This window comes from Chelmon rostratus, chromosome 15 (assembly GCF_017976325.1).
Source record: "Chelmon rostratus isolate fCheRos1 chromosome 15, fCheRos1.pri, whole genome shotgun sequence".
NCBI classification, from domain to species: Eukaryota; Metazoa; Chordata; class Actinopteri; order Chaetodontiformes; family Chaetodontidae; genus Chelmon; species Chelmon rostratus.
The window spans coordinates 15,308,684-15,334,686 of NC_055672.1; the positions used below are offsets into that span (position 1 = coordinate 15,308,684).

The window sequence follows — 26,003 nt, forward strand, 5'->3', positions numbered from 1 at the left end:
GCACGGGTTGCAAGACAAGCTGTAATCAGCTGTGGTGCCTGGCCCAAGTCTCCACACAGACTTGATGTTTCCTTGCAGATCTGAAAAGGAGACACCTCTGTCTCCTCAAAGTGTTCATTCAGAAACCTTTTATTTTCAAAGTTTTCCTTGTAAAAATTCCCCTTTGAGAGGTTTGTATATCTCAGCTGTGGTGGGAAGGAGAATGAATGGGCAGACTACTAGTCTTCCCTGTCCGCTGCTGTGTGTTTTGGATGGCAGTCCTGTGAGTGGTAATGGTGCTCGGGGATCACTCATGAGAGAGACAGGCGTGCATCTTTGTGGGCTGAATGGGAGGAAGGAGCCAACTCTCTTTGGGTTCTTTAAGATCTTATGGAAGAAGAGAAATGTGTTGTTTCCAGACAGTCAGAGGGAAAGTGATGATGCAGCATGGATGCGAGGGGGAGATGAATGGGATCTGTTACATAACTTGACCAGTTTTCCAAGATTTGGGTTTGAACTGTGAGCTTCTCATACCTTTTTACTGCTCAATGCGTGTCTGTAAGTCAACTAATGGCCAGGATGCACGTTTTTGCATGTTGTAATCTATAAAAGTTGAGCTGCAGCATTGTAAATTGAACTCAAAAGGCGTCACACTGTGCTGTGGCACTGTAATAAGACGAAATAATAAGCCTACACTCAATTCAAATCATCATAAAAGAGAATGCATTACCTTAAACAATCCAGCAATCAGTGAGTCTTTAAGAAAAACATCTGGTTTCTACATTTTTATGATATTGCAGTAGCCTGTCAATTCAAATTCCGATTGAAGGTAACTATTAACGCAGCTGCACTCGTGATCATTCCAGTAGTCTTGTTCAAAGGAATCAGAGAAAAAGGCGCTCAGTAACATGATGTAACTTGGCAGAGAAAGTGCGTGTGGGCACATGGACCGAGCGGTGCCGTGAGTGAAGCAACAATGCAGCCGACAAGGGGGAGTTACTTCTTGCAAAGCGCATGCAATCCCTACAAAAATTCCCGGTGACTTCAGATCCAAGGAGGTGGTGATATTCATGGGAGCACGATTCAAACTCTCTCACTTGGAGTAGGAGATCAGCTTCAGCAGCCCTGGAGTCAGCGCGCTGCTCTCTTTGCGCCTCTTTTCTTGTTAAACATAAACTAAAACAGATGGATTAATGCTTGCTTAAAATAACGTTTGTTTCAGCGCTGGAAGGGAAAGGAAAGGTTAGAGGTTCTTACTTTGGACTGAAGTTAGGTGCTGATTTGACAACCTGAAGACATTCTGCGCAAAGTCTTACCTGGGCATTATGAAGAGGTATCCAGGATTTTTTCATTCCTGGGAGAGGATGCCGTCTTGCTAAACTCGTGTAGCCTTGTCGCGTATTTTTTAGATTTGCTCATATTTTAGTGGCTGTCGCAAAGACTGTAACGCGATCTGCGCTTTTACGCGGTAGTTTCAAAACTTTGCATGACCAAAATGGACTGTGCAGGATTTACCGTTTTAATGGTTCTGACTGTTGCACTGGTGCGACTGGGTGACAGTCAAAAGGACACAACAGGTGGGAGGAAAGAAGGTGCAGGGGCAGGCCGGGCGGTCTGGGACCAGCAGCTTGCCCGGTTGAGGAGCCAAGGTCACTCGCCAAGAGGACCAGAGGACGGTGCATCATCTAGACCATCCGTTGAAACCTCCCCTGGGTCCAGCCACTCAAGGATTCCGGTCCGTCTCCCCCGAGGCATATCATCCCAAGGGGATGGCAGGCACAGACCCGTGCATGCTGCAGGCGCCTCCCGGGAAGACCACGTCTCTGCGCCGCGGGATGGTGGGCTGCGCACCGCCAGACACCCGGCCAGCCAGCAGCACAGAACCAAAGTAAACCGCAGGCAGAGCAGCAAGCCCAGCTCTGCCAGCACAAGGAGACTTGCTGGGTAAGAGTGACAGCCATGTGTTCTGCAGTCTACTATAAAAATGTTTTACTTCATTTAGCTGTTCAAGCCTTTCAGTCTCCCTGTATGAGCGGTACTTTTGCAGGAATTTGTGTGACCTATTTTACTGTACATGAGCCCATGTGGTTTACTGTAAAGTGGTGGTGGCCCACTTTAGCAGAACCTCTCTTCCTGTAAGGCAAACCAAAAGATGATGTAACATAACAACCCACAGAAAATGGCTACAAAGTTTTGCTCCACATTAATACAAAGCTGCTTGGATACAGTGCATGGAAACTGTCATCCGGTAGCTGAAAGAGCTGCAATCTAACCAAATGTGAATTACAGTAATATATGTATTTTGTCATCAGGGTCATAGCAGGACATGGAGTAATGGCTGAGGTTAAACACTGTGCTGATTACTGATAGTGGAAGCTTACACTATAATGAACAGCAAATGTATATGAATGGGTGAACTGCATTTGAACTATCTGACTAACTGTTTGAGACTAATGCAACTCTGCATTATCACCATTTCCTTCCGTTACTATGCATTACAGTATATTTAAATCGTAGTAGGAGAGTGGCTGCAGACTACTTCAATGTGTGCGCCCCAGTTTTGTACTGTTGCCTGTGGCCAAGTATTGTAGTGGCTCGACCGGAGCCTTGGCTGGTGAACATTTGCAATTTTGCCTAGTGATCAGAAACACCTGTTTCTCCGATGGCCCTCTTTCACTGCTGCAAATCCCTATTTCTTTTTTTTTTCTTTTTTGTCTCTGTTAAACTCCAAACAGGACGATGGGTTGTTTCCATATTAAAGCCCTTTTATTTTTGTTAAATGAACCCTTGTGTATCCAGTACTGTTTGTTCCATAGGGGCAAAGCACGAGGAGGGCAGAGTGTTTACATAATAATCAGAGGGGGATTTGAATGGCTCACCTTGGGTTGCAGACGCTGAAATATAAATGAAATATTTCTTTTGTGTGTCATAACAGAGCCTCTTGGCTCTTTGGGAAATGGATTATTTATATGGCCAATTTATGGGGAACACTTTACAAGCAGTAGGAGGATTCAGCCAATTGGTTCACCATCTGTAGGCATTCATATAATGTGTGCTCACCTGCCTTAAGCCTAAACCATGATAAAAACCAGGAGGACAAGCACTAATTGACTACACATTTAAGTTCATACGTAAGTTTTAAGTGCCCCACCCCCATCTACCAGCTATTGATTCCTTCTTCTGTTAAGATGGCTTGATGGTGCAGGACACTTACCACTTGACAGCCAAGAGAAATGATGGACAGGGGTGTAGTCCAGCACTTTTGTCTGCATTTTACTGACTCTGTCCACAGAATAAATGTGTCATCCCATTCACAATTAACATGCCCTGATAGATCACACCTTAAAAACAACATTTCTCAACATATCCGTCAGCCAGTCAGTTGCACTTATGCATGGTTGAATTGAGGTGCTGTCTATTTAAAGCGGAGCATAAAGAAAATAGCTGTCTGTAGCATTAGATCCAACATGCTTTATTGCAGCACGGGGCCGGTGCCTTGCTTGACATTGCCAAAAAAACATACTGAAGTGTTGAATGAATGGGGTTCTTTGAGTTTTAAAGAAGCATAAAGGTGGTGTTACGTACAGTAACTCTGCAGGAACATTACCTTATAGTAGTCTGCGCTGTGATTTAACACTCTGATTCATTAGCTTCAGATGAATCATCCGCTGCTTGTTAGAGAAAGTGTTTTCATGACACATTTCCTCTTGGAATTCCCACTCAGCTTAGTCTTTTACTGTACCCCGCGGCACCGGTAGCGCTGGGTTCACTTACTCTTCTTTATGTTCGTGTTGACTCAGTATGACTCCCTTTCTGTTTTCGGTGCACCTGTCAGTCGTTTGACTGATTCAGATAGCTCAGTGGTGAAATAATACTCCACTGCCTCATGTTGGGGTTTAAATAAAAATATAAGTAGGTGTGAACATGGTGTTATCTATATTTTAACCTGGGGCGTCATTCTCATTATGCTGTATAAAGTTATCCCTTACATACATACTGTATATATCCCGTGATGGAATTTGAATGTGATGACTGATGTCTTTGGCACGGACCTGGCCTGATGTGTTTGATTTATGACAAAGCTAAGCCTGCCAGAGGGCCCAAACAACTGCATGTTATCCCTGTGACGCCTCAGTAATACTCGCTGAATCTAATGAGTGCAATCCAGCTGAGGTCAACGAGTCAATTCCCGTTATCTCCTCGAATCACCATGAGTCAGACATCCACTTACTGTAATATCTTGTGAAAAGATGATGGGGCACAGATCCATGCCAGCGCGTTGACTGTTGCCCTGAAGTTGCTCTTGCGGTCTGGTGCCTTTTCATCTATCTCGCTGCAAAAATTGGCCCGCACTGCAAGTGCGGATTAAAGAGTGCAAAGAATCCAGTTATAACTGTTTAAAACTTGTCATCTCTCATTTGCTCAGTGATTTATAGAAGATGCAGGGTGCTTTTCATGTCCCGTGTGTCTCTCGTAATCCTTTCAAGGCTCAGATAACCCTGTATTTGTTTTCGCTCTCAGAAAGAGGGACTTGTGGGTCCACATTCAGATAGAGTTTCGTGACTTGCCCTGAAAATTTTTATCGAATAAAATGCAATTACACCGTTGTCCCCAAGGTGTTCATATCAGTAGGCCAGCCACATCAGAGTGATCTGAAACTATTACTTGCAATCAGATCAGTTTGTCATGCAAAGGTTTGGGGCCTTCCACCCTACAACCAGTACAGCCAGTGTCTCATGTTAACCCTGGTGTCTGTATATGTCTTCCTCTGTTCAGGCCTAATGTCTGTGGAGGTCATCAGTGCTGCTCAGGCTGGGCTTTGGCACCAGGAACCAATCGCTGCATAAAACGTAAGTAAAAAAAAACTCAACCTACTGTGTGTCAGCTTTAAATATATACTTTTTCATCCAGCTACTGAAGACAATTTTATTCTTCACAACCTGAGGCCATGCATGTGTGTGAAGCCTTGAAGCACAAGCACAAGCATGCTGACATGCATTACATATATCAGAGCTTGTAAACTTCACAGACAGAGAGGCTTTACAATTCTAATGCACACAGACTGAAAAATAACACAGTAAATGGCTACTAATGATTATCCTGTCAAGTGGAATTGCCCAATGAAAGTTTTCCTCGGTTGTTATTGCCTCCATGGTCATGTTCATCATGCCGTGTTTGCCTTTTCTTTTCATGAGAGATCCTTGCATGGAAATTACCACCACTTAGCACTTGGCTCTCTTTTTGACACAAGCCCTTAATTATGGGTGGAACTGCTTCTTCTTTTATTTGACCACAGCAGTATTGGATATCCTAACTGCCAGATAATTAAAAGTGGAATAGAAGACACCAGCTGTGAGTGAATGAGTGAATAATCAGCTGCTTCTTTAAACGCAATATTGACCAGAAAGATTGCTACAACATTGATATTCCTGTCTGTAAATTGAACGCAGACTTTTAAGGGAAACCGGGCTGGTTTGCCAGTGTCTTACCGTTGACCTGGCTTGATAAGGGACCCGGTTCAATACAGAAATGGCTACAGCTTGTGCCAGATTTACTCGTTGCGTGTCATGTTTCAATTTCATGTTTATGACTTCCATTGTTTGCTGCAGACTGAAATAACAGGTTGGAATTGGAGCTTTTTTAGAGAGGGTTATCTTTAAATTTTATGAGTGAAGTAAAACCCACATGGCAGCTGGCCTTTATTCACTAACACACTTGTCTTTTGCTTTTTCAGTCCCCCATTATCTATCTATCTATCTATACTTATTTTTTACTTGTTTACTGGTTTCCCTGTTTGTTCTCTGCTAATTATCTCCCACACACGCACATACAGTTAACACACATTTCAGCCACTCGATTACACAACAAGCTGATTGGCCCCAGCAGCCTCCTAATTAGATCTCCTTCCCTCCTGCCCAGTGCAAAGCCTCCTTCCATTTTTTCTCAAGTCCCAGCTAAAGGCACACTTACCAAGGTGTAAATTACATCTAACATGGAGCTGCAGTTACTCAAATTAAAAGGGTAAATACTTTTAATCTGCCAGAAAGTAACAGGTCCAGTCTAACGCGCTTATGTTAAACAAGGGAGTGCATCTGCGCAAGCCAGGGGTCTGTCCAACCATCTGGACCCTCTTACAGCTTGGCCCTCACCCAGGTCTGACTGGAGGCTATGCTATCATCAGCTGAGTGAAGCCCCACGGCCGGCGAGGTGCCAACACAAAGGCCCCAGACTGGAGCTGGGACTGGAAGCCCCCACGTAGAAGACCTCCGTGGAGGAAAACAGGCTCAGGCTATCTTTATTCCATCCCCGCCTGAGACCCAGGCTGCTTTATTAGGAGATGGCAGCATGAGAAAACATGTTCACAGTCGGGGAAAGAAAAGGAACAAACCTGTCGAGTGGGAGCATAAGTAAAAACATATCGCGGCTGAGCTGCGTCTAGGAAATTCTCGCTGAAGGGATTGAAGTAATGTCTAATATTAAAAGTGTCAGCTGCAGGCGTCACCCGCGAGGCCGTATTGGGTGTCTAGATTTATAGCTTCCTAACAATACCTCCTTGTTCAATTGGGTTGAGCTCAGAGCAAATATATGACAGGAATTGGATCACTAGTTGTCCAGGGAGTGCGCCTACACATCTTTAGAAATGTGTTTATAAAACGGTCTACGTCTGAGTCTCCGTGCGTCTGGTTGGAGATTTTTGTCTGGCTCTTGCAAGACTCAGTCCTGCCCATGTCCTGCCAGGTTCGGTGCAGACTGTCTCTGTTTTTGGCTTCAGGATGGATGGTTAGCAGACTTGTTTGTGTATTAAAGTAAATTCCATGTGCTGAAAATAGCCAAAGTTGTGTGTGATAGAAAGCTTTGATCCATTAAGAGGAACAGAACATTGCATTTCCACTGCTGCGTCATGTTTATTTCTCCTGTAGTTAAGTTAACTGCTGTAATTAGATATAGTAAAACTTCATAGGTTTTTACAATGAATGTTTTAGCTAACCAATAAGTTTTATTAATGGTGGCCAAGAACCAAAGGTGTGTGTATTGTGTTTGGCTAGTAAAGTGAGGCCAGGTGTAAGCTTGGCTGCACTTCCGTCTGTTTACTTGTAAGCAGGATCGGCGCTCCCATCGAGATGAATGGAGCATCTTGTTTTTAGGTCACGCTTATTCCCCACTGTGCTGAGATTCACATCTGTTCATCAAAAAGTATTGTTGCTAAGAAGAAGAGCCACATTGTAACCTCACCCAGTAACTGCCCAGTAGTATTCCTGTCTGAGTTATAGCAGACTGCCTGTCAGCTGCATTACTGTCACTGTAAACTCTGTCTCAAGACAAAAACCAATGAAATGTTCATGCACATCTCTGTGGATGGTCAGTTCAGTGCAGTATCTCTCTTCTGGGTCTCATAGAACCTAATATCACTTTGAATTTCTTCATCAACAGATCAACAACATCATTTGTAAAATATACCAGTCATAGCAAGGCGTGGGAATGTTGCACACCTGATAATACTCACCAAAAAGAGAGAGCAGCAAGTTGGTTAAGCAGAATTTGTACCATTGGTTTGCATTGGGAACGGCCACAGAAATCTGTTTACAAAATACTAAGCTACTTAGCTGTGGAATTAGGATGAAAGTTTGAATCGCTGACAAGTTTTAGGATAAATACAGAAACCTTCAATTAGATGTATTGTACATCAGTGTAGAATTACTGTTTTGAAGTATTGGTTTACAGCATTTCTTGGCAAAAGACCAAGTAAGAACTTTTAAACCCACTGTTACCGGAGAATAGATTTGAATTTTATCTGTTCTCTTTTGTGTCTGTCTTCAGAGGCTTCACTCATATATTTGCACCTTTCAATGCGGCCTTTACTCACACCTTGCTTTAAATGGATTCTTCTGGATTCTTTGATAAGCTACTAGGAAGAGCACAGACATTCTGAGCTAAAGGAGCTCTTTGGCAAGTGTAGTGTAGATACAGTACGTACTAGTTTTACAACAAGAAAGCAACTCTGAGGCTTATTCTAGACACTGTGGTGCTTTGAGCTAAATGCTGAAGTCAGCATGCCAGCATATTCATAACACAACAACACACTGTAAGCATGCTAACATTTGGTAATTAGCACCAACACAAAGAGTTTTGCTGGCATTTGGTCATAAACAAACTACTGGACAAACTAAACTTTCGGCCTGACGGTGGTGCTCCACGAAAAGTTAGGGATCACCAAAATTCTTCCAAATCAACCTCAGGGGGACATAAAGACCTGAATCAAATTTAATGGAAATCCATCCAGCAACACAGGTCAACCTCATGGTGGTGCTAGAGAAAAGGTCAGGGAATCACAAGGGAGTTGTTAGGATTCATCTCATTGGGGGCACACATTGCTATTTCAACTGAATTTATTCAATAGTTTTTAAGATATTTCAGTCTGGACCAAAGGGGTGGACCGACCAGCTGACAGACTGACACACTGACATTGCCATCCATCGAGCCATGTTGTTAGCATGGCTGATAGCAAGGAATGCTAGGTGTTGGTGTAGCTCATACTGACAGGGTCACTATGCATCAGTTACGTTGATCTGGCTTCTCCGGTCGACATGGCTGTTTTAGTAATTGGATTAATGGCATGGTCTACCACACACAGAGTTAATGTACGGGGCAATATAGAATACCTCAGATCCGGGAGCAGTGGGAAAAGACTCCCTGCAGCACAGACAGGAACTGGCTTCACATTTAACCTGAGCTCATAGTGTTCCCTAAAGTGCAGGCTTTTAGATTCTACAGAGGAATTCATTTCACCACACTATACATCACAGTATCTTGGCAAAAGCATGCGGTACATATGGCAACTTGCTGCAAGTATAGCCAACAGTTAGAGCACGACCCTCCAGAAAAAAAGCACACAGATGGCTCTTGATTTAAACGTGTTGCTGTCTTAGAGAGTGCAGATGAAAGGTGCATCATTCACGTGGAGGAATAAAGTTGTTTTCAGTCTCTTTAGCAGTTGGTGATTGACATAGTGAAACACGGTGGAGAGGAGTTTCTTTTTGATTGCCTTCCAGCTTTCTTTGGCCTGCTGTGCCGCTCAGGGCCCCATCCCAACCCTAAAATAACTCCTCATGCAGAAAGTCTCTCTCTCTCATGCGTACCTCTCTCATCACAAGGTGACTTTCTCTCTCTTTCCAAAGAAGTGATACCATCACGTCCCCATTGTAGTTTGAGTAGGTTGAAGGCATCGTGTACAGTAAGTCATGTTAAGGGCTGGACTCAGCTGCTCACCATGAGATCACCATCACGATGTGGGTTTTATGAGGATTAATTAATGAAGTAATAGTATATTCGTAGCAAAAGTCTAAAATCCACCCGTTTACGTTCTTTGTTGAATCATTTATCACCATTGCTCTTCAGACTAAAAACCGATCTGGTGTGCAAAACGCCTTTTTTTTTTTTCTTTACTACAACATGTGTGAAGCAGCTGGTAAAGTATCAAGGACATAGATGTGAGAATGCTTTCTGGCCTCCCAAGGGCTGCCCAAAAACGTAGGTTCGCCATCTCCACCTTATAGACAGTTTGCTTTTTGTTAACCTCCCTGACACAGAATATCCACATATATTGGACCCGATCTTACAGTAAGATTTGTCCTCATTCAGACAAAAAAACACATGCTGAGCTTCAAGAAATTAGCTCAAAGGCAGTTGCACATCAATAGCGCCATGATATTTGCTCTCATCTACACAAGTCACATGTTTGTGGTTTTAATGGCAGAGAAGAGATTTATTGTGCATAACGAATGTTTCAACCCCACTGTATAGGGTTTATGGCATGTGCGCCACATAGGATACTGACATGCAGCAAGAGGTCATGAGCCAGAGTCGAGCACATGATACAGTGTGCACAATGACCCACTGAGTCACCAGGACAATTATACAATTATAGCTTTGCTAAATGCATTAGTTTTTCAGCAGAGTTACCGTAGATGTGATACCATTATCCTATGGAAAATGTGTCATTTTAAATCAACAACATCCCATAGGCAGCTGCAGAGTTGAGCATTTACTTCTCAGTTCATATGATAGAGATCAATTTTATGATTAGCGATAGTAATTAAAGCATACACATGCCATTCTGGAGTATTGAGGCACTGGAATATACATAATAAAAAAGAAAGACGTCTTCTTTTCCCAGAGCTTAAAAAAGAAGGGAGACCTAACACCGATGAGAACCATGTCTCCTGAGCAAGGTCCTCTGCTTTACAAGAACAGGAGGAGGTTTTTAAAAGGCTGGCGTCTCTGGTGACGTCATTGAAATTACTGCTACACAGACAACCACAGAGCCCTCCTCAGCTTTATATGTCGTGTGCGGATTTGTGGGAGTTGTACAGTTCACAGTTCAGGGGCATAACATTCCCTTGGCAGCCCTGTAGAGAGTCATGGCCCATTAGACAGATCCTGTAATCAATACACACCCCATCATCCCAAAACCCATCATTAACATAGATGTTGGACAGCCTGCTCTGAGTTTGTCTCCCTGAACCAGGAGTGCTGCTTTCTCCGCTCCAGCTGGTTTGTCTGTTTGTAGGTTGCAGTTGGGTCCTGTTTTGGCCTCCTGCACCACATGTTTTTCTAATTGCTACCATAGACTAAAGTGTGGTGAAAATGAGGTACTACTCAGCGTCTGGACCCGAGTTGTCTTTCTGTTGAATTTCTGCCTTGTTTGTTTGTACGTCTCTGTTTATGAGATGTTATGATACAGATATAATGAAGAGAGAAGAACAAACTTGAAAAAAGCTGTAAGGTGTTCCTCTATTACGAGTCGTGAAGCAAAAGAAACGAAGACGTGCTCTAGCAGATCTCTCAGCAGTAAGTCTAAAAAGCGAGACTGGTCTTGATTGACACTTACAAAAGAACATTAACAACAAGTGCCCCTCTCCCTCGCACACACGCTCAGTGAGGCCACAGTGTTTTTAGGGCAGCCCATAGCCAACCATACATCATAGCACCCTCCTGCTTAAAGGCCATATGGAAGTTGTTGGGATGTGATCCCTCAGGAGGATGGGGTTTGCGGCTTTTTGGTGAACACCACGTCTCACAGAGTCAGCTTTACAAGTTGCGGGCACACGCCCCCAGATCCAGATATCCTCCGCAGAGCGCCCCAGCATGTGACTCATTAGAGGCTGCATGTAGGAGTTTGAGGGGTGCAGCAGAGGCACGGTATAGCATGGCTAAAAGTAATGTACACAGTGTCATGGGTCAGCTGTAGGTTAACAAAATCCCCCCACAGAGCTGAGGTGGGTTAGGAGAATAAAAAGCTCCAACTACTGTATTGGACCGAAAGACCCACAGTGTGATTGAAAAATGTGCATCTATGACAGAGGCACCTTAATCTGGTGAAATATTCCCCTTGTAAGATTTACCACAAAGAGAAAATAAGTGATCAGTCAAACAGTGTCAGCGTCTCCCTCCCTTCTGGTCCTGATTAGAACAATAGAGAAGTTTTGATTCTGAAGTTTTGAGAGTTACGGTAACAGCAGTTTGGTTGCAGACAGAAAAGTTCACGTTTGGCAAGCCTGAAATGATAGCACTTTCACCGGCAACCATGTGGAAATCACATGTTGCAAAGAGCTTAACACTCACTTGAAATGATTAGCATTGAGAGGCAATTGTATTAACTGCTCAATAGACCAATCCTTCCCTCCTCAGTGGATCGTGAGTCTGGATGAGAGGTGAAGTTTTAGCTTGTCCCTCCCGGCTGCCTCCCACAATCTTAAACACTTGACCCATTTTATGAGATCTGTCAGATTCTGTGGCGACTCCTGAAGAGAGGCTCCTGCTGTCATCACAGGACGTTTACCAGACTACCTACTCAGACACAAGAGTTTTACACTTGTCTATGATGTTCTGTACAGTTCTGTGCAAAGTTGCAGCCATTTTTAGAGCCTATTTTTTAAACTAAGTCGTGGCTTTTGCCTCTTCACAAACACTGCATCCACATGCATGTGTATACACACGTTCTGCCTACAGTGCTAACATGAGTGTTTTGACCTCATCTACTAGGATAGATTCAGACATGACCACACTACAGCAGCCAGTCAGAGGTAAGTTGCGGCAACCGTAATTTCTGATGCCGTTTTATCTTTCATTTTTGTTTCCCCACTTCCTGTCTCTCAGTTACAGGGTTTGAAAGGGCCTTTAGTGAAGCCTTTTGTCATATTCTACTAACTTCTAATCTCCGGAGCAGCTCCCAGCCTCTAAAATCTCATAATGGCACATAATGGGCTCAGCCTGTAGGGAGTCCTTCAGTCCATGAAAGATTATTCCGATTATGCTTTCATTATCAATATTATTTTCAGAAATGTCAAGTTAGGTCTGGTGGCACTGTTGACCTGCGTAAAGTGAAGAGATTTCTCGACATGTTTAAGTTATTTCAGATATTGGTTTCAAATTGCCCCTCGCTGAATGAAATGACTGTAAAGTTTCGATGGGTTCTGTTACTCTGAGTCAGAGAGAGGGGAAGGTGAATCTCTGGTGGATTGTAATGGACTGGAAATGAGCTCTAAGTTGGAAATGAGAGTCCAGTGCAGGGGGGACGAGATTGGCAATTTTCCCTAGATATACACTCACATGCAAAGCTAAGCTTGTAACAGGTAACTGTAACCCACTAGAGAAATTATGAGCAATACTTACCTTAATAAAGACCCCGGGTGACTGTAATATATGTGCAGAATTACTGTGTGATCGCCTCAAACCCAACCAAGACCTTGGACAATATAAATAACTTCATTTTATAGTCTATATTATTAGAAAAGTGATAGTTTAACCCCCAAGTGAATGCTATTTGTGGAGGGTGGGATACTTTAACCATTAACCCTAGCTGCCAGACATTTTTGTAGAGATGTTACTCAGGCAGTAGAGACCTCTTTAAACTGACCTTATGTAGCTTAAGTTTAACAAGACTGGAAGGAGAAGAGATACGCAAACCTCAGACTCACTTAAATATGAAGTTTAAGACTTTTTTGCGAAGCCCAAAGAAAATGCTTCCATATTAATTATGTGTTTTATAACTGATTCGTCTGGATCAGCATGTTTGTTTGGTAGGTTCAAAGCTGCCAACAACAGTCTAATCGTCTCCCCTTTTCAGATGACTGGATCTGGACACAATCTCCTAAAACTTGGCCAGGCTGTCTTAGTCATAATTAAGGCTGAAGTGGCAATGCCAGGAATGTTTGCCATTTCTCCTCTTTTATTTCCGATGGATTCTCATTTTATTATTACTCTCGCAAAGTAATAATTGCTTCACATATTTGTGAAATGGATGGAATGTGAGGCAATTAGTTTTAATGATGTGCAAGACAAATCTGCATGACAGCAATTACTGCGACAATGTGTGCAACAGCCCAGAGGCCGGGCCCAGAGACAACACAGACAGGCAGCGACAGTGTACGCCGTGGCCACGCAACGGGCTTCATGTGGGGCACATGTCAGGCCTAGAGTCACTGACCTGTCCTCTCTGTTGTCAGCACAGGCGACATGTTTGTCTGGTGTCGATTCTGTTGCTGGAAACTGGTCACACGTCACACGACTGAGCACATATCCCGCCGTAAGCCAGCCATGAACCTCCATTTATTGGGTTATTTTTCTGCTCCGCGCTGTTTCTCATTTTAGACGGTTTATTTGAAGAATGCAGTTTCACACATTACCGAGTTCTCCCCCTGCAGCATAATGTCACAGGAATCTGTGGCCTGTTTGATCCACCACTTCATCCCCAAACTTGAGGTTAAACAGACTCTGGACAAGTCGGTGGCACCCGGCCAGCCCGTACTTTAGTTAGATGATGTATTTAACTCCTTGCCAAGCAGAGCTCAGGCAATTCCTATTTTACCCCATGATGGAAAATTCGGATCACATACCAAGTTATACAAATCCACAACCACATTTCTCTAAATGTGTATGCTTCATCAAAAAAGGGGCTACATTTTCCTCAGAGCAGTTAAAAGGAAATGCTTGAATGAACTTGTTGGTTTAGAAAAAAAACGCTTCGCCATAAAGCAGAAGAGAGTGGTGATTGTCTGATATTTAATCCTCAAATTGTTAGTTTTTCTCATCATACCACAGACTGACGATGCCTGATGCAGTGGTCTCTCAATTAGCATGCATTGTGATCTGAGAAAGCCGAAGTACAGAGCTTGATTTGGCTTCCGTTGTGGGAATATGCCTGTGGAAGTACAGTTGTTACACAGCGCTGTCATGCTTCCTTCTGTCACTTCAGTTTTGAGCTTGTGTCGTCAGGAGCAGCCTTTTTGGGGTCCGGCGCGCTTTCACTCAAGACTAAAACAAACATAAAGCGGCCCCAGAGTCTGAGCAGTATCGCAATAACAGGAAGCGTGCAGCAGGTAGAGCGCCGTTCGCATCCAGTGGGGCCCTTTTTGACTGCCAGCGCTCGTCATTGCCAAGAGCTGTGGCAGCGTTCCTGCCTGCGATCTGTCAGTGTCCACAGCATCTGTGTCAATAGCATTCCATAGCCCTGTTGACAGAGCGTCGCTGTTTGCTTTAGCCACCGCAGACCAGTGGCCTGACAATGTCGTAAATCCTCAAGTGCCGTCCACTACATACATTTGTGTCACAAGATCGAGAGCTCGTTTACTTTAAATTGTGTGCCGTAGGTCTTTCAGTGCTTCAAGTATCTGGAGTGTGTTGGGAGGATGTTGGGGTGGGCTGGTAGAGTGACACAGATTATTTTTCCATGACCACGAGATGACCTCAGCACTGTGTATTTGCAGACTATTGATAAATATTATGCACACATGGGTCTTTACAGTTCAAATGTCTTTTGTTTTTTCAGGAAAAGATGCAGCTCTGCAGGCCGTTGCTCTGATGAAGTGTCAGCTTTTTGCACTTGGCCCTCAGCAACCAGTTTTTCCCATTCGCTCATTTTTTAATGACCTTTTGCTTTTATGACCTTTTTAAGCTGCCTGTGTTACAGTGAGAGCACACGCTGGATTCTACATCAGTGACCAAAGATATTTTTAGGAAATCACTTTGCACAGAAGTGCCGGCGGCACTTAACTGAGACATGAGGAGTATAAGCTTTACCTCAAAGAGAAATTGGATAAGGATTTAATGTAACTGATCATATACATTTAGTCTAAACAGGGTAGTTAAAGACTCAAGAGAAATTGAACATGACAGCCCCTCCAGGCTCTGCTGAATGAAAAGGATAGAAAGAGTTGAGAAGTGAAACTAATGGCCCCTTGATTGAATCAATTTAAAGTGAGCCCCGGTGTTGAGATCAGGGAAAGCCTTTTCTGCTACTGCTCCTTCATACGGGGGGGGGCATGCTATAACATGACCCACTGAAAACCTGATCTCCATCTGTGCTCTCTCTTCAGCTGACTGCCAGCCCCCCTGCCAGAACCGTGGCTCCTGCAGCCGGCCACATACCTGTGTGTGTCGCTCAGGCTTCCAGGGGGCCCGCTGTGAAGAGGTGGCTCCAGAGCAGGTGTACATCCGTGACGGGGGCGGCCTGAGGCGCGTTCAACCCGGGACCAACCCTTTCCAGAGAGACCAACCACGGAGAAGGCCCTCAGAAAGGCAGGCCATCGATACCACCAAGGTCCAGACCCCGCGACCTGCGACCACCAGACAGCCTGCCCACACTGTGTAAGTGATGCAGCTGTGCTTCCCTACCTCTGCTTACTATAGCCTGAGAGAGCTTCAGCTTCACCAAATAAGGATGAGTCAAAAAATAACATTTTAAGAGAGGTCTTACATCAACTCCAAATTATGGACCGGCCACTCCAGAAAGTGGTGACATATTGCAGGTAATTACTGTAGCTGGCGAGCTAACGCCTATCACATTAGCAAGCCAGGAACATGCTCGCACGTCAGTCACAATAGCTCCTTTTTAGTGTTTTTCTTAATACTGTGCTGTGCCGTCTGGCATTTATTCTCGTGACTGCACATTATTTTATTTTTTATTTTCGTATCGAAGATGGTAAAAAAGCTCTCAGAGCTAGCTAGCCTGTCAGTTAACTAACGCTAGTGCTAACTGTGAAGGAAGCTTGTCAGCTTGGTCACTAATGGGACAATGAGTTCATACCATTTAGGTGCATTTGTATCATCAGCTCTAGTTTTATAACTGTGTGCAAACCATGCCTGTTTTATGGGGAAGTTATACTTTGACACAGAAGGATGATTAAAAGTGGATGGAGCAACACCGCTAATAAGCGACGGTAGCTTCCCCTATTTAAGACTCTTTCACTCTCTGTTCCTTGCTGTTCTTTGCTCAGATCTCATTACTGTTCAGATGGTTTGCTGCCGGTCAACAATGTGTGAGATTTGAACGTGACAGAAAACATTTTCACAGATGGCAGCCATTTCAACGAACTGATTTTGCTTTAATCTCTGGAGCTACTGGGGCCGCTACGCTCATTTTACATTCGGCATTTGCGATTCTTTAGTCGTCTTTCTAATTTTGGTTTTTCAGCATGTCGAACTCGTGAAAATGATGTGACTCCAGCCTTGACTTTCACACAGAGTCTCACTCTTTATTTTGACAGTACTGTTATAGAAAACCATTTTTCTCTCAGTGTATGTTAATATGCATTATTTTTTGGTTTTTCACTGAGAGGTATTTGCTTTAGCTGCCATTACTGTCATACAGGCAGGCTTACACAAAACAAATTGCCACACTCCACTATTAGAAATTATTTAAACACTCTTGAACAAACGGTAGTTCATTACACTCCTGTTCAACACTGGTTGTGTTTATTGTTACAATAAATCAAACCAGATGAATGGGTTCATATGATAAATCTTTAATGCACTCTATGTAAAACAAATACTAAGTAAGGCAAGTAAGCATTTGCTGCCATTTGCTGCCATTTGCTGCCATGCTTGAAAAAGTATTAAAGGAAGTCTGCAAAATGTAGGAAACTATAACGTGATTTACCAGACAAAAGTATTAACCCCTGCTATTTGCTATGAAAATAGAGCAGGAAGGTTATATTTTCTTCAGGCTTTCAGGGCTTTTTTTGTTGTTGATTTATTGGAAAAACTGTGACTATAATGTATCCAGCTAATAATTGCTGAGATGAAGGCCTCTTTCAGTGCATTTAGCAAATTCTCCAATGACTGCTAATCAGACAGGCCTAATAGTTTCTTGGCTTGAACATCTGACTGTTTTAGTTCCAATCTTGTTGGAAATAACATTTTGGCTTGATTAATCACTTAACCATGGCTAGGACCATATTCTTGATCAAGGATGTTGAAAGGGAGTAATTGTTTCCGGGAATATTTTGATGGACGGTTATTGCTTACAGGTTCAGACTTATCTTGTCAAGTTGTGCTCCATTTTGGACTCAGGCCCGGTGCTTTTCTAATCCGCTCACAGTCGGTTAAAGTGCCATAATTTGTTTGGGCACTGAGGTCATTGTTCGCTTTTTAGCCAGTTTGTCATCTGGGTAATTTCTCTCCACCAAACCACTTAAACATTCTCAATTACATCTGACATTTATGGTGCCCCTCATGCTAATTGTGAGGTTCTTGTGTCATTTTGTGCTTTTGCTGGTGTTGTGGAATTAAGCCGGATGAGCCGTCCACATGTTTGTGGTAGCTCAGTGAAACTCGACTAAGTGTTCTGGCAGATTGTCCATGAAAGAGTTTTGATACATCCTCCTTCCCATAACGATTATCTTGGAGTCATAGTAAATGTTCTCATCAATACAAGACCTCTGAAGACTGCACAGTTGCTGTGCATATGTTTTCTTTGTTCTTGACTCACAGGACATTTTTGTTTCCTGAGTCACAGGTCTGGGACAAATAGAAAGAGACAAGGCTGCAGGTTCAACATTGTAAGAAGCAGACAGTGTTTCTGAGTCACAAATGCCCCTACTATGACTGTGTCCACCGTTCATATTTCTGCTGGAACTGACTAACTGTTTGTAAGGAATTCTGTTAAGTTCAAGATGACCCATTTCCCGCTCCTCTGGAGTACAAAACAATTCCAAACAGCTCACACTAATCCAGTCATTAGTTGTTGTAACCAACTGAGTTTTCTGAAATGTGCAGGACAGAATAAAGACAAAATTGCAAAATGTCTTCAATTAAACGTAAGCCAAAGAATTATTGGAATACTTAACTCTCTTTCGTTGCCGCTTCCAGAAAGCTATTTGAGCGCTTGTGTAATTCACATTTAAAGCTCAGCCCCCGTGAACGGCTGCAAATGTTCCGCATTCTCTCGGCCCAGAATGATCTTTTAGGGGTGGAACAGTGTTCCCCCCGGAGAAGTGGTGGATGCAAGTCTTGGTTTCGAGTATCAGGCTGAGGTTCCACTGTTTGCGCAGCCAGGAAAGCACGAGCAATGTGAGGTCACAGAGAGTGAGAGTCAGATAGAGAGACAACACCAGTGCCAAGGATCAATTAATGGGTAAGAAGAGGAGCAGGGAGGACAGATGCTCGAGCTCAGATAGATGTTGGTCTTGCACTCACATATATACTCAGAGAGCAAAGGCCGCCCCGTACATGCAGCACCCAGACAGTCTCCTTTCATTTCTCCCTACTGGAGAAGGTGTGAGGTACTATATATGTCTTTCTTGGAGCGGAATCGGCTTATTATGTCAGCAGCACCCTGTTACTGACCTAGCCTGTCAAGTGGCGCCAAGAACAAGAAATAGTGTAGAGAAGGAATGAGAAAGACAAGGAGGGAGAGAACAAAAACAATGATAATAAGAGAAAACATCGATTAGAAACAGACAAAGTAATCAGTTCAGCTGAGAAAGGTAAAGTGACACTTTGGTTTAAATTCCAGCATATAGTCTAAAATCAGTTGAACTTGTAGTTTGCAGACCTGCCACTTGGCCTTACTTCTCACCGTCCAGTCAGCTCTGGTTCACAGCTCTGAAATCCCACCATGTGCACATGACAGCAAGTGGCAGACACGGAAAGTTTTGAGTCTGCGGTGGATTTTAAGAGGTTTGTCAACAACAGTAAAGATGATGCTTAACTGACTTTTCAGTAGGCCAGCGCCGCAAACTTGAGCGGCTTAGACGCTGACATTTTCGATTAGGTATTGAGCAACCAAGAGAGATTTTATGGCCGGGTTACTCAGTTGGAGGGTAAGTGTTTTTAATAAGCTATTCACTCAATAATCAAATGAAGAGGATTTCAACATTTCCCTGCTGTCTCCATGGTTGCCAGCAAAAGGACAAAACAGTACAAAGACAACATATTTAATGTGCTTTCATCTGATGAGTCCACATTTCAAATTGTTTGTGTCCTCTGGGCTAAAGAGGAAAAGGTCCATCCAGATTGTTACCAGTGCAATGATCAGAAGCCGGCATCCATGATGGTACGGGAGTGTGTCAGTACCTATGGCATGGGTAACCTTCACACGTGAAGGCACCATTAATGCTGTAAGGTACATACAGGTTTTGGAGCAACATATGCTGCCATCCAGAAGATGTGTATTTCAGGGACGTCCCTGCGTATTTCAGCAAGACGAAGCCAACCCACATCCTGCACGTGGTTCGGCAGCGTGGCTTCATAGTCAAAGCGTGTGGATACTAGACTGACTGCCTGCAGTCCAGACCTGTCTCCCATTGACAAAGTGTGGCGCATTATGACGCACAAAGTGTTGAGCGTGCAACTGTTGAGAAACTGAAGTCGTTTATCAAGTAAGAATGGGAAAGGGTTTCTCTTTCCATGGGAGTTAGTGTCCTCAGTTCCCAAACACTTACTGAGAGTTGTAAAATGAAATGTTGACGTAACACAGTGGTAAACATGTCCCTGCCCCAACTTTTTTGCAACATCTTGCAGGCATCAAATTCAGAATGAGAGTTTATTTACAACAATAAAGCTTATTAATTTGAACATTAAATGTCTTGTTATTGTACTGTATTCAGATGAATCAAGGTTAAAGGATCTACTTATCATTGCATTCTGTTTTTGTTTCACTGTTTGGAATCGGATTGAACAACATTCTCATGCATCATATATAATTACACAGTCCCGTGGTCCTGTAGTAGCGATACGTTTTGACAATTACCCAAGAAATAATTCAGACTTTTTAAAGATTTATAGTACCACGCCAAAATGCAGAAACAGCTTTTCTAAACATTGAGATGCTCTGACTGTACGTGTTCTGTCCTAACAAATTTTAAGATTGATTTCTCCATCTCTTTTGGCCACGTCCATAGTCCATGACAAGCCCGTCCCTACAGGAAAAGCTTAACTCAGATGGAATTTCTCTCAGTCAGCATCTAATGACGACTGACGTGTTGTCAGTCCTGTGTGGGCACAGCTGCCTTCTGAAATGTTATTTTAAAGAATAAACTATTTCACGAATAGTCCTACTGAATGAATCCAGATTATTTATGAGTGACTGCCTAGAATAAAAGTCCTGTTGGGATGGACAAAACATATGAGGAGCCGTCAGTTTAGTGGGATTCAGGGACCTGGGAATACAACTACATACCCTACTCCCTCTTGTTGTATTCCTGTCTCAGCCTTCCACCTCTCTGACCATTTCAACTGTGTCCCAAATGTCCCAGCTGCCTGTTCTGTGGGATTAAAACTGTAAAATTTAAAATAGGCGCATCCTTTATGCAGCTGGCAAACAAATAACTGCTTCCTCCTCTGTCTTCCTCTGTCTTGCTGTGGAGCAAATGCATTTCACTGTAAACCAGCGTTTCCTGTGAGCGCTGTGCACAGCAGTAGTGAAAGGCTTGTGCCTGTCGGTGCGAGATCCTGTAGATCACAGCTTGTCTGTCAGCTCCCAGTATGAAGGTCAGGGCCAGTGGTGAACACTCCTGGCTAAGCTGGAACTTCGATAACGCACAGAGGACGTATTCAGCACCTCCTATGAGTCCTTCATATCAACTCCATACCCCCACCGTTCTCTGACATCAGTCCCCTGCAGGAAACAGAGCAGGGCAGAGCAGGATGTGTGTGCAGTGTGCAGGTCCCTCCAAAGGTCATCTCTCTCTGGTCTCTGTTACATAATCAGACTGAGGACAGCCGGCAGCAGCTACCTGGATAACAGAACTGTATAGACAGACTCTTCAAGTTGTCATGGTTCTTGTACTAAATCTACAGTATATTTAATAACTGAATTCTCCAACACTACCATGATGATGATTAGAAGCTGAATTCTGCATATTATGGATAGAAGGACTTGTCTAGTCTTGGGGCGGAGTTAATGCACTGCACTGCACATCAGAAATGTGCAAGTGCTCAGATGCTCAATGCATTTCCACAGTTTACCTGGTGATCAAGGCAATTTGATGCAATGTGATTTGACATGCAATACAATATGATTTTCAATAGCATATACAGTACGGCCCAGTATTTACTGTACAACATGACAGGGGCACAATCAATGCAACACTTTGGTAGAGAAAACATACAGACCTTTACTATCACTGGGGATATATTAGATTCACCTGCTTAATGCATGTATAATTCATTACGGGGGATGCACACATCTATCACAATGAATCTACACTGGCACAGATACTGACCTTATTAAGTTGCTTAGGTATCTGCCGTTACCAGTCCACATTAAATACAATTTCTTTGCTAGTGTCATCGTAAAACTCAGTGTTTCCACTATCAGTTACTTTCAGTCAATCAATTCCACCAAAGAGAGCTGCTGACTCAGTATTAAGTGCCACAATAATCTCTTTCCTCATGTTGATTTCAATGAGTTTCACGCAATAAGGTAGACAGAATTTAAGTTTGGGCAGCGCAGCAGATACCTCAGTTGAGGTATCGAATCAGAAGAGAGAACTTTAAATCAGTTTATTTTGTATTTATCACCTTTGGTTCTTTATTTGATATGTTTCAAATTGAATTTCAACGTGTCTTGTGGCCCATTACTTACTCGGTAGAATTTTGCAAAGTGCAATTAGCTTCAGGAATGATTACAAATGTGGTCACACCCAGTAACATTTTGAGATGTTGAATAAAAACAAAAACACCCTGTAGCATGGAGCAGAGCGACCCTAAAGAGGGTGATGCATACGACTTTCCCTGCATTAACTGTTTTGCTTATATCAGCCCCACCGTTTGCCCGGTGACTAATAGGGCTGGCGGTTATGTGGCTTGTTGACTCAAGGCTTTGCCCATAGCCACACAGCCGTTTCTCAGAGGAAACTGTGGTTATAGTGGGAGTTCTCCATGTTAATCATGGATCACTGGTTGCTTTCACTCCCACTCCAGACAAACCACACCACCAGCGCTGACGGGAGCCACTGTCAAAACCCTCTGGGTGACCTCAGCACCTGTACAGAAATGTTGTTTTACTATCATCACCAATGTTCTTGGTTGTAATGATCACTGAAGAATCTGAGACATCAAATGTAACCGAAACCCAGGGCTTGAATAAAATATGATCATAAATTTTGAAAGGCGGGAGTGGAAATTTGCTCAACAATGTTCTCATTACTTAGTTGAGAGGATAATAAATTAAAAGAGTAGCCCAAATCCCACAGTAGCTTTCCATCTCATAATACTCTTGATGCTGTCGACTTTGATCAGATATGTGTGTTCTTAAGACTAAAATATATCTCTAAACATTCAGCCTGGGAAAGTTTTCCTACTGTACCACCTGGTAGTCTGCTTTGCTACTCATAGAGGACGTGTCCAGAATCATCCCCTTGTCTCCCTTTTTTCGGCTGCTGCCAAAACAGAGGAGGCCTGCAGGCGGGGAGTCGGGCTACAGTTGAGTGGAGGGGTAGAGTGCAGGGTAATTCCCACAGGTCGTGTGTGCATCTCTCTCCTGAATCGGACCCTATCTCGCCTCTAAACCAGGCATATGACAGTGCGTCTAGAGTTGTGATTTGCATCCCTGCATGGGGAGGCTGTGACTCAACTGGAACAGGGTCAGTTTAACTGGCTTTCTGCATGTGGGTTGTAGGCATGTTTGTCTTGCGTGCCGCTTCTACAAACTTTACCTTTTCCCTGACCCCAGTCCCCGGAGAGCATTTTAACTTGTCTTATGAATGGGATAAGGCCTGGACAACCTCTGCCATGGTTCTGTGGTGTTGGGGAGGGAGGGCATTGTCCATCTCTGCTACTGTGGGTATGACATCAACAGCCTGCAGACTCAGCTGTGGAGGACACCCTGTCCTCAGGTGAACTCTCTACATGCTACAAAAGGCAAAGCAATGTTTTACTTTGCGTAACAGATGATGGTAGAAAATGAACCAAGACTGATCCAGCAAGCTTTGTAATATGTGTGTCTAAATCTACTGTAGATTTTTTAAATAACACACAGCGATATTGACCGGCCAGGGCAGGAAGAGTTGGTGTGTTTCATTCTACAAACACAGAGCCAAACGAGTCCCATGAGTGTTTGGCTTCCTGCTGGGCCAGAGGGAACAAAGGACCATAGAGAACTCAGCATTCAGCGTGGGACAGATATGTCTTTCACTCTCTCCATCCCAACTCTCCAAAGCCCCATCCGAAACACACTCTCTGAGCCGCAGTGCCAGCGGGTTTGTCGTCCGCAGCCAAATCCTCCTCATCAAGCGCGTCTGTACAGATGCAGCTGTCGGAGGGACAAATACTGTACAGTAGTTATAGGAAGAGGGGCGCCTATCCCAGAATGCACTTCAGCCTCCAGCTCCGGAGCTGAGGCAGATGGAGACAGCATCAATCAGGCTCATCTCCTAGATACTGGCCATGGTGTTGAAAACGTGAATTAGCAGTATGGCTGTGCATGGAACCACTTAATCCAGTCAGATGTCAGGATGTAGAGTGCCTGCGGGGCTGAGTGGTGGAGAAGACCACCAAACACACTCATCCAACATGTTCAAGTTCCACACACATGAATGTCTTCTTTCATATCCAGACGTCAAAACTCAACTTTGTGTTGGCCTTCCTCATGTCTCTGTTTTTTGCCTCGTGTTCGATGTGAGCCTCTGCTAGAGTTTTTATTGCTTTTTAAACCGATGTTACAGGCCTGTTCAAAACTCCCCTCAATCACCTCTCTCACTGGAAACCCTCTCTGGCTTATTGTCAGAGCAGTCTGACATATGACACTGACCAGCGTAGGCACAGCCTCAGTCAGCACTTTGTAATGGCTCTTCCTGCTGACCTGTCTTGTGGCGTTTCAGTAAGTGAATGATCAGAGCAAGTACAATAAACTGGAGAGTATTGAATAGCCTCTCAGCTCACCATGTCTCCAGGCATTTTGATTCTGGCCCCCAAACCACAGCAACCACACCGCTTTCTGGATTTCTTAAAGCTTGAAAACCCCATTTAAAGAATGCTGATGTGAAAATAGACAGATTGGCATCGCTGCTGACCCCCTGGAGATTAAAAAAAGCAACTGTTAATTTCACAGCTTTTGGCCTGTGATTGAATAGATGGCACAAATCATATCATCATATGTTTTGATCACATAGCGTCTGAAAACCTCAATGAGGTTGAATTTACCGAAAATCTATTTTCATGCAGGCAGTGGGGGAAGTTATACCTATAAAATTAAGTGGAACTTCATCTTTTCATTTGTCTGTGTGGACCTTTGGCTGATCCAAATAATAGTCTTTGCTAAATAAATTTCTCAAGAACCTTTGCTGCTTTCAATTCTGCACTAGGCCCAGTTGTTGCTCTAATATAAGCCTCATCCCCTGGGGCAAGAAAAAGAAAGCTTTCTGAATCAATCCAACCCCGCTGTAATTCATTTCACCCAGGCTCTGGCTGCTACTAGCGGGATTCCTGGAAGGCCGTCCAGACAGAGAGAACATGATTTAATCCAGCCTCTGTGGCTGGTGCGATAAGCCCTCAGACACACCCAGATTTTCACAAGGGGAAATATTCTGCCAGGACCCACAATTATCCAAGTCATAATGACTAGAGATGTTATCAAAGAGAGACTGGGCCTTAATTGCTCACTGATGTTTGGCCTTATGCGGCCACGTTTTTGAGAAGAACTTGTCCTTGTTTCAGGCGAAAGGAGCTTATCGTTAAAGCGCTGCACATGTTACTGTGACTAGGTGCTTTCCTGTTATTCCTAGCTTATTGTATGGGACACATTGGACTACTGGCAATGTCAGATGACATTTCCATGGAGCATTCAGTCAAACTTTCATCATTGTGTATGTTTTGTGTATTCGGACTCTTCATTGTTCATGAATCCAAGGATTCTGTTGAAAATTTCTGTTGTTGTATGCCCAGTCAGCCTTATAGTAACTATCATCTCTCTCACTGTAACTCCCATATATTTTTATATGTACTTGCACCCAGGTGAGAACAGTCACCCAGCAGCTATTCAGCTATTTACACCTGTCAACAGGTGATGTAGTATAAAAGTAGTAGTAGTAGTAGTATTGCCAAATAATCTGGTGTTTTTCTTTTATCATTTATGTCAACAAACGCTCATATCCTTACATTTTGTGCAATATTACATATCTAATATACAAACATATGTTTTGTATATTTGATTCTTCTGTGCAATAGCATTAAGACTATTTATTATTGTTTTTAATGTGAAGGCAGCTTACGTTGTTTCTTTTCCACAGCTATTGGGACAATATGTATTTTTTACATATTTTTTAATATATTTTTTCTACATATTTTTTTCTTTTATATAGTCAGATTTAATTTTGCTTTTGTCTACTTTTTTTATTTTGTATTTCATTTTTTTCAAATTGCTATTTTTCTTCCCACTGCTATTACATGCTGCTGTAATGCCCAAATTTCACCAGGTGGGGATAAATAAAGTTTTATCTTATCTTATCTTAAAGAATGACAAATTTAGCAAAGCGAGGGGGTTATGGTGGATGAACTGGTCAAACACAGGACTAACTAACTTATTATACTCAGTTTTCAGTCGTGGTTTGATCATGTTTAGGCACCAAAAACCACTTGGTTAGGTTTAGGCAACAAAACTGCCAAAAATATATTTTTTAATACATTTATTTTCTTTCTTACCGAAAGTAAGATGAGAAGATTGCTACCTATCTGATGTCTGTTCAGTTAGTAGTTAGTCTGTCTGGTGCCTGTAGTTTCATATTTACCATACCGACATGAGAGTG

General features: G+C 43.2%; 1 protein-coding gene across 1 annotated transcript in view; it reads left to right on the forward strand.

The window, feature by feature from the left end:
• Positions 1 to 1,098: 1,098 nt before the first annotated feature.
• Positions 1,099 to 26,003, forward strand: part of LOC121618023 (latent-transforming growth factor beta-binding protein 2-like) — an 84,073-nt gene continuing 59,168 nt past the window's right edge. Inside the window, exons 1-3 of the mRNA XM_041953260.1 lie at positions 1,099 to 1,923; positions 4,756 to 4,829; positions 15,354 to 15,624. Coding sequence (XP_041809194.1) covers positions 1,466 to 1,923; positions 4,756 to 4,829; positions 15,354 to 15,624 — 803 coding nt within the window. The 5' untranslated portion in view covers positions 1,099 to 1,465. The remainder of the gene's footprint in view (positions 1,924 to 4,755; positions 4,830 to 15,353; positions 15,625 to 26,003) is intronic.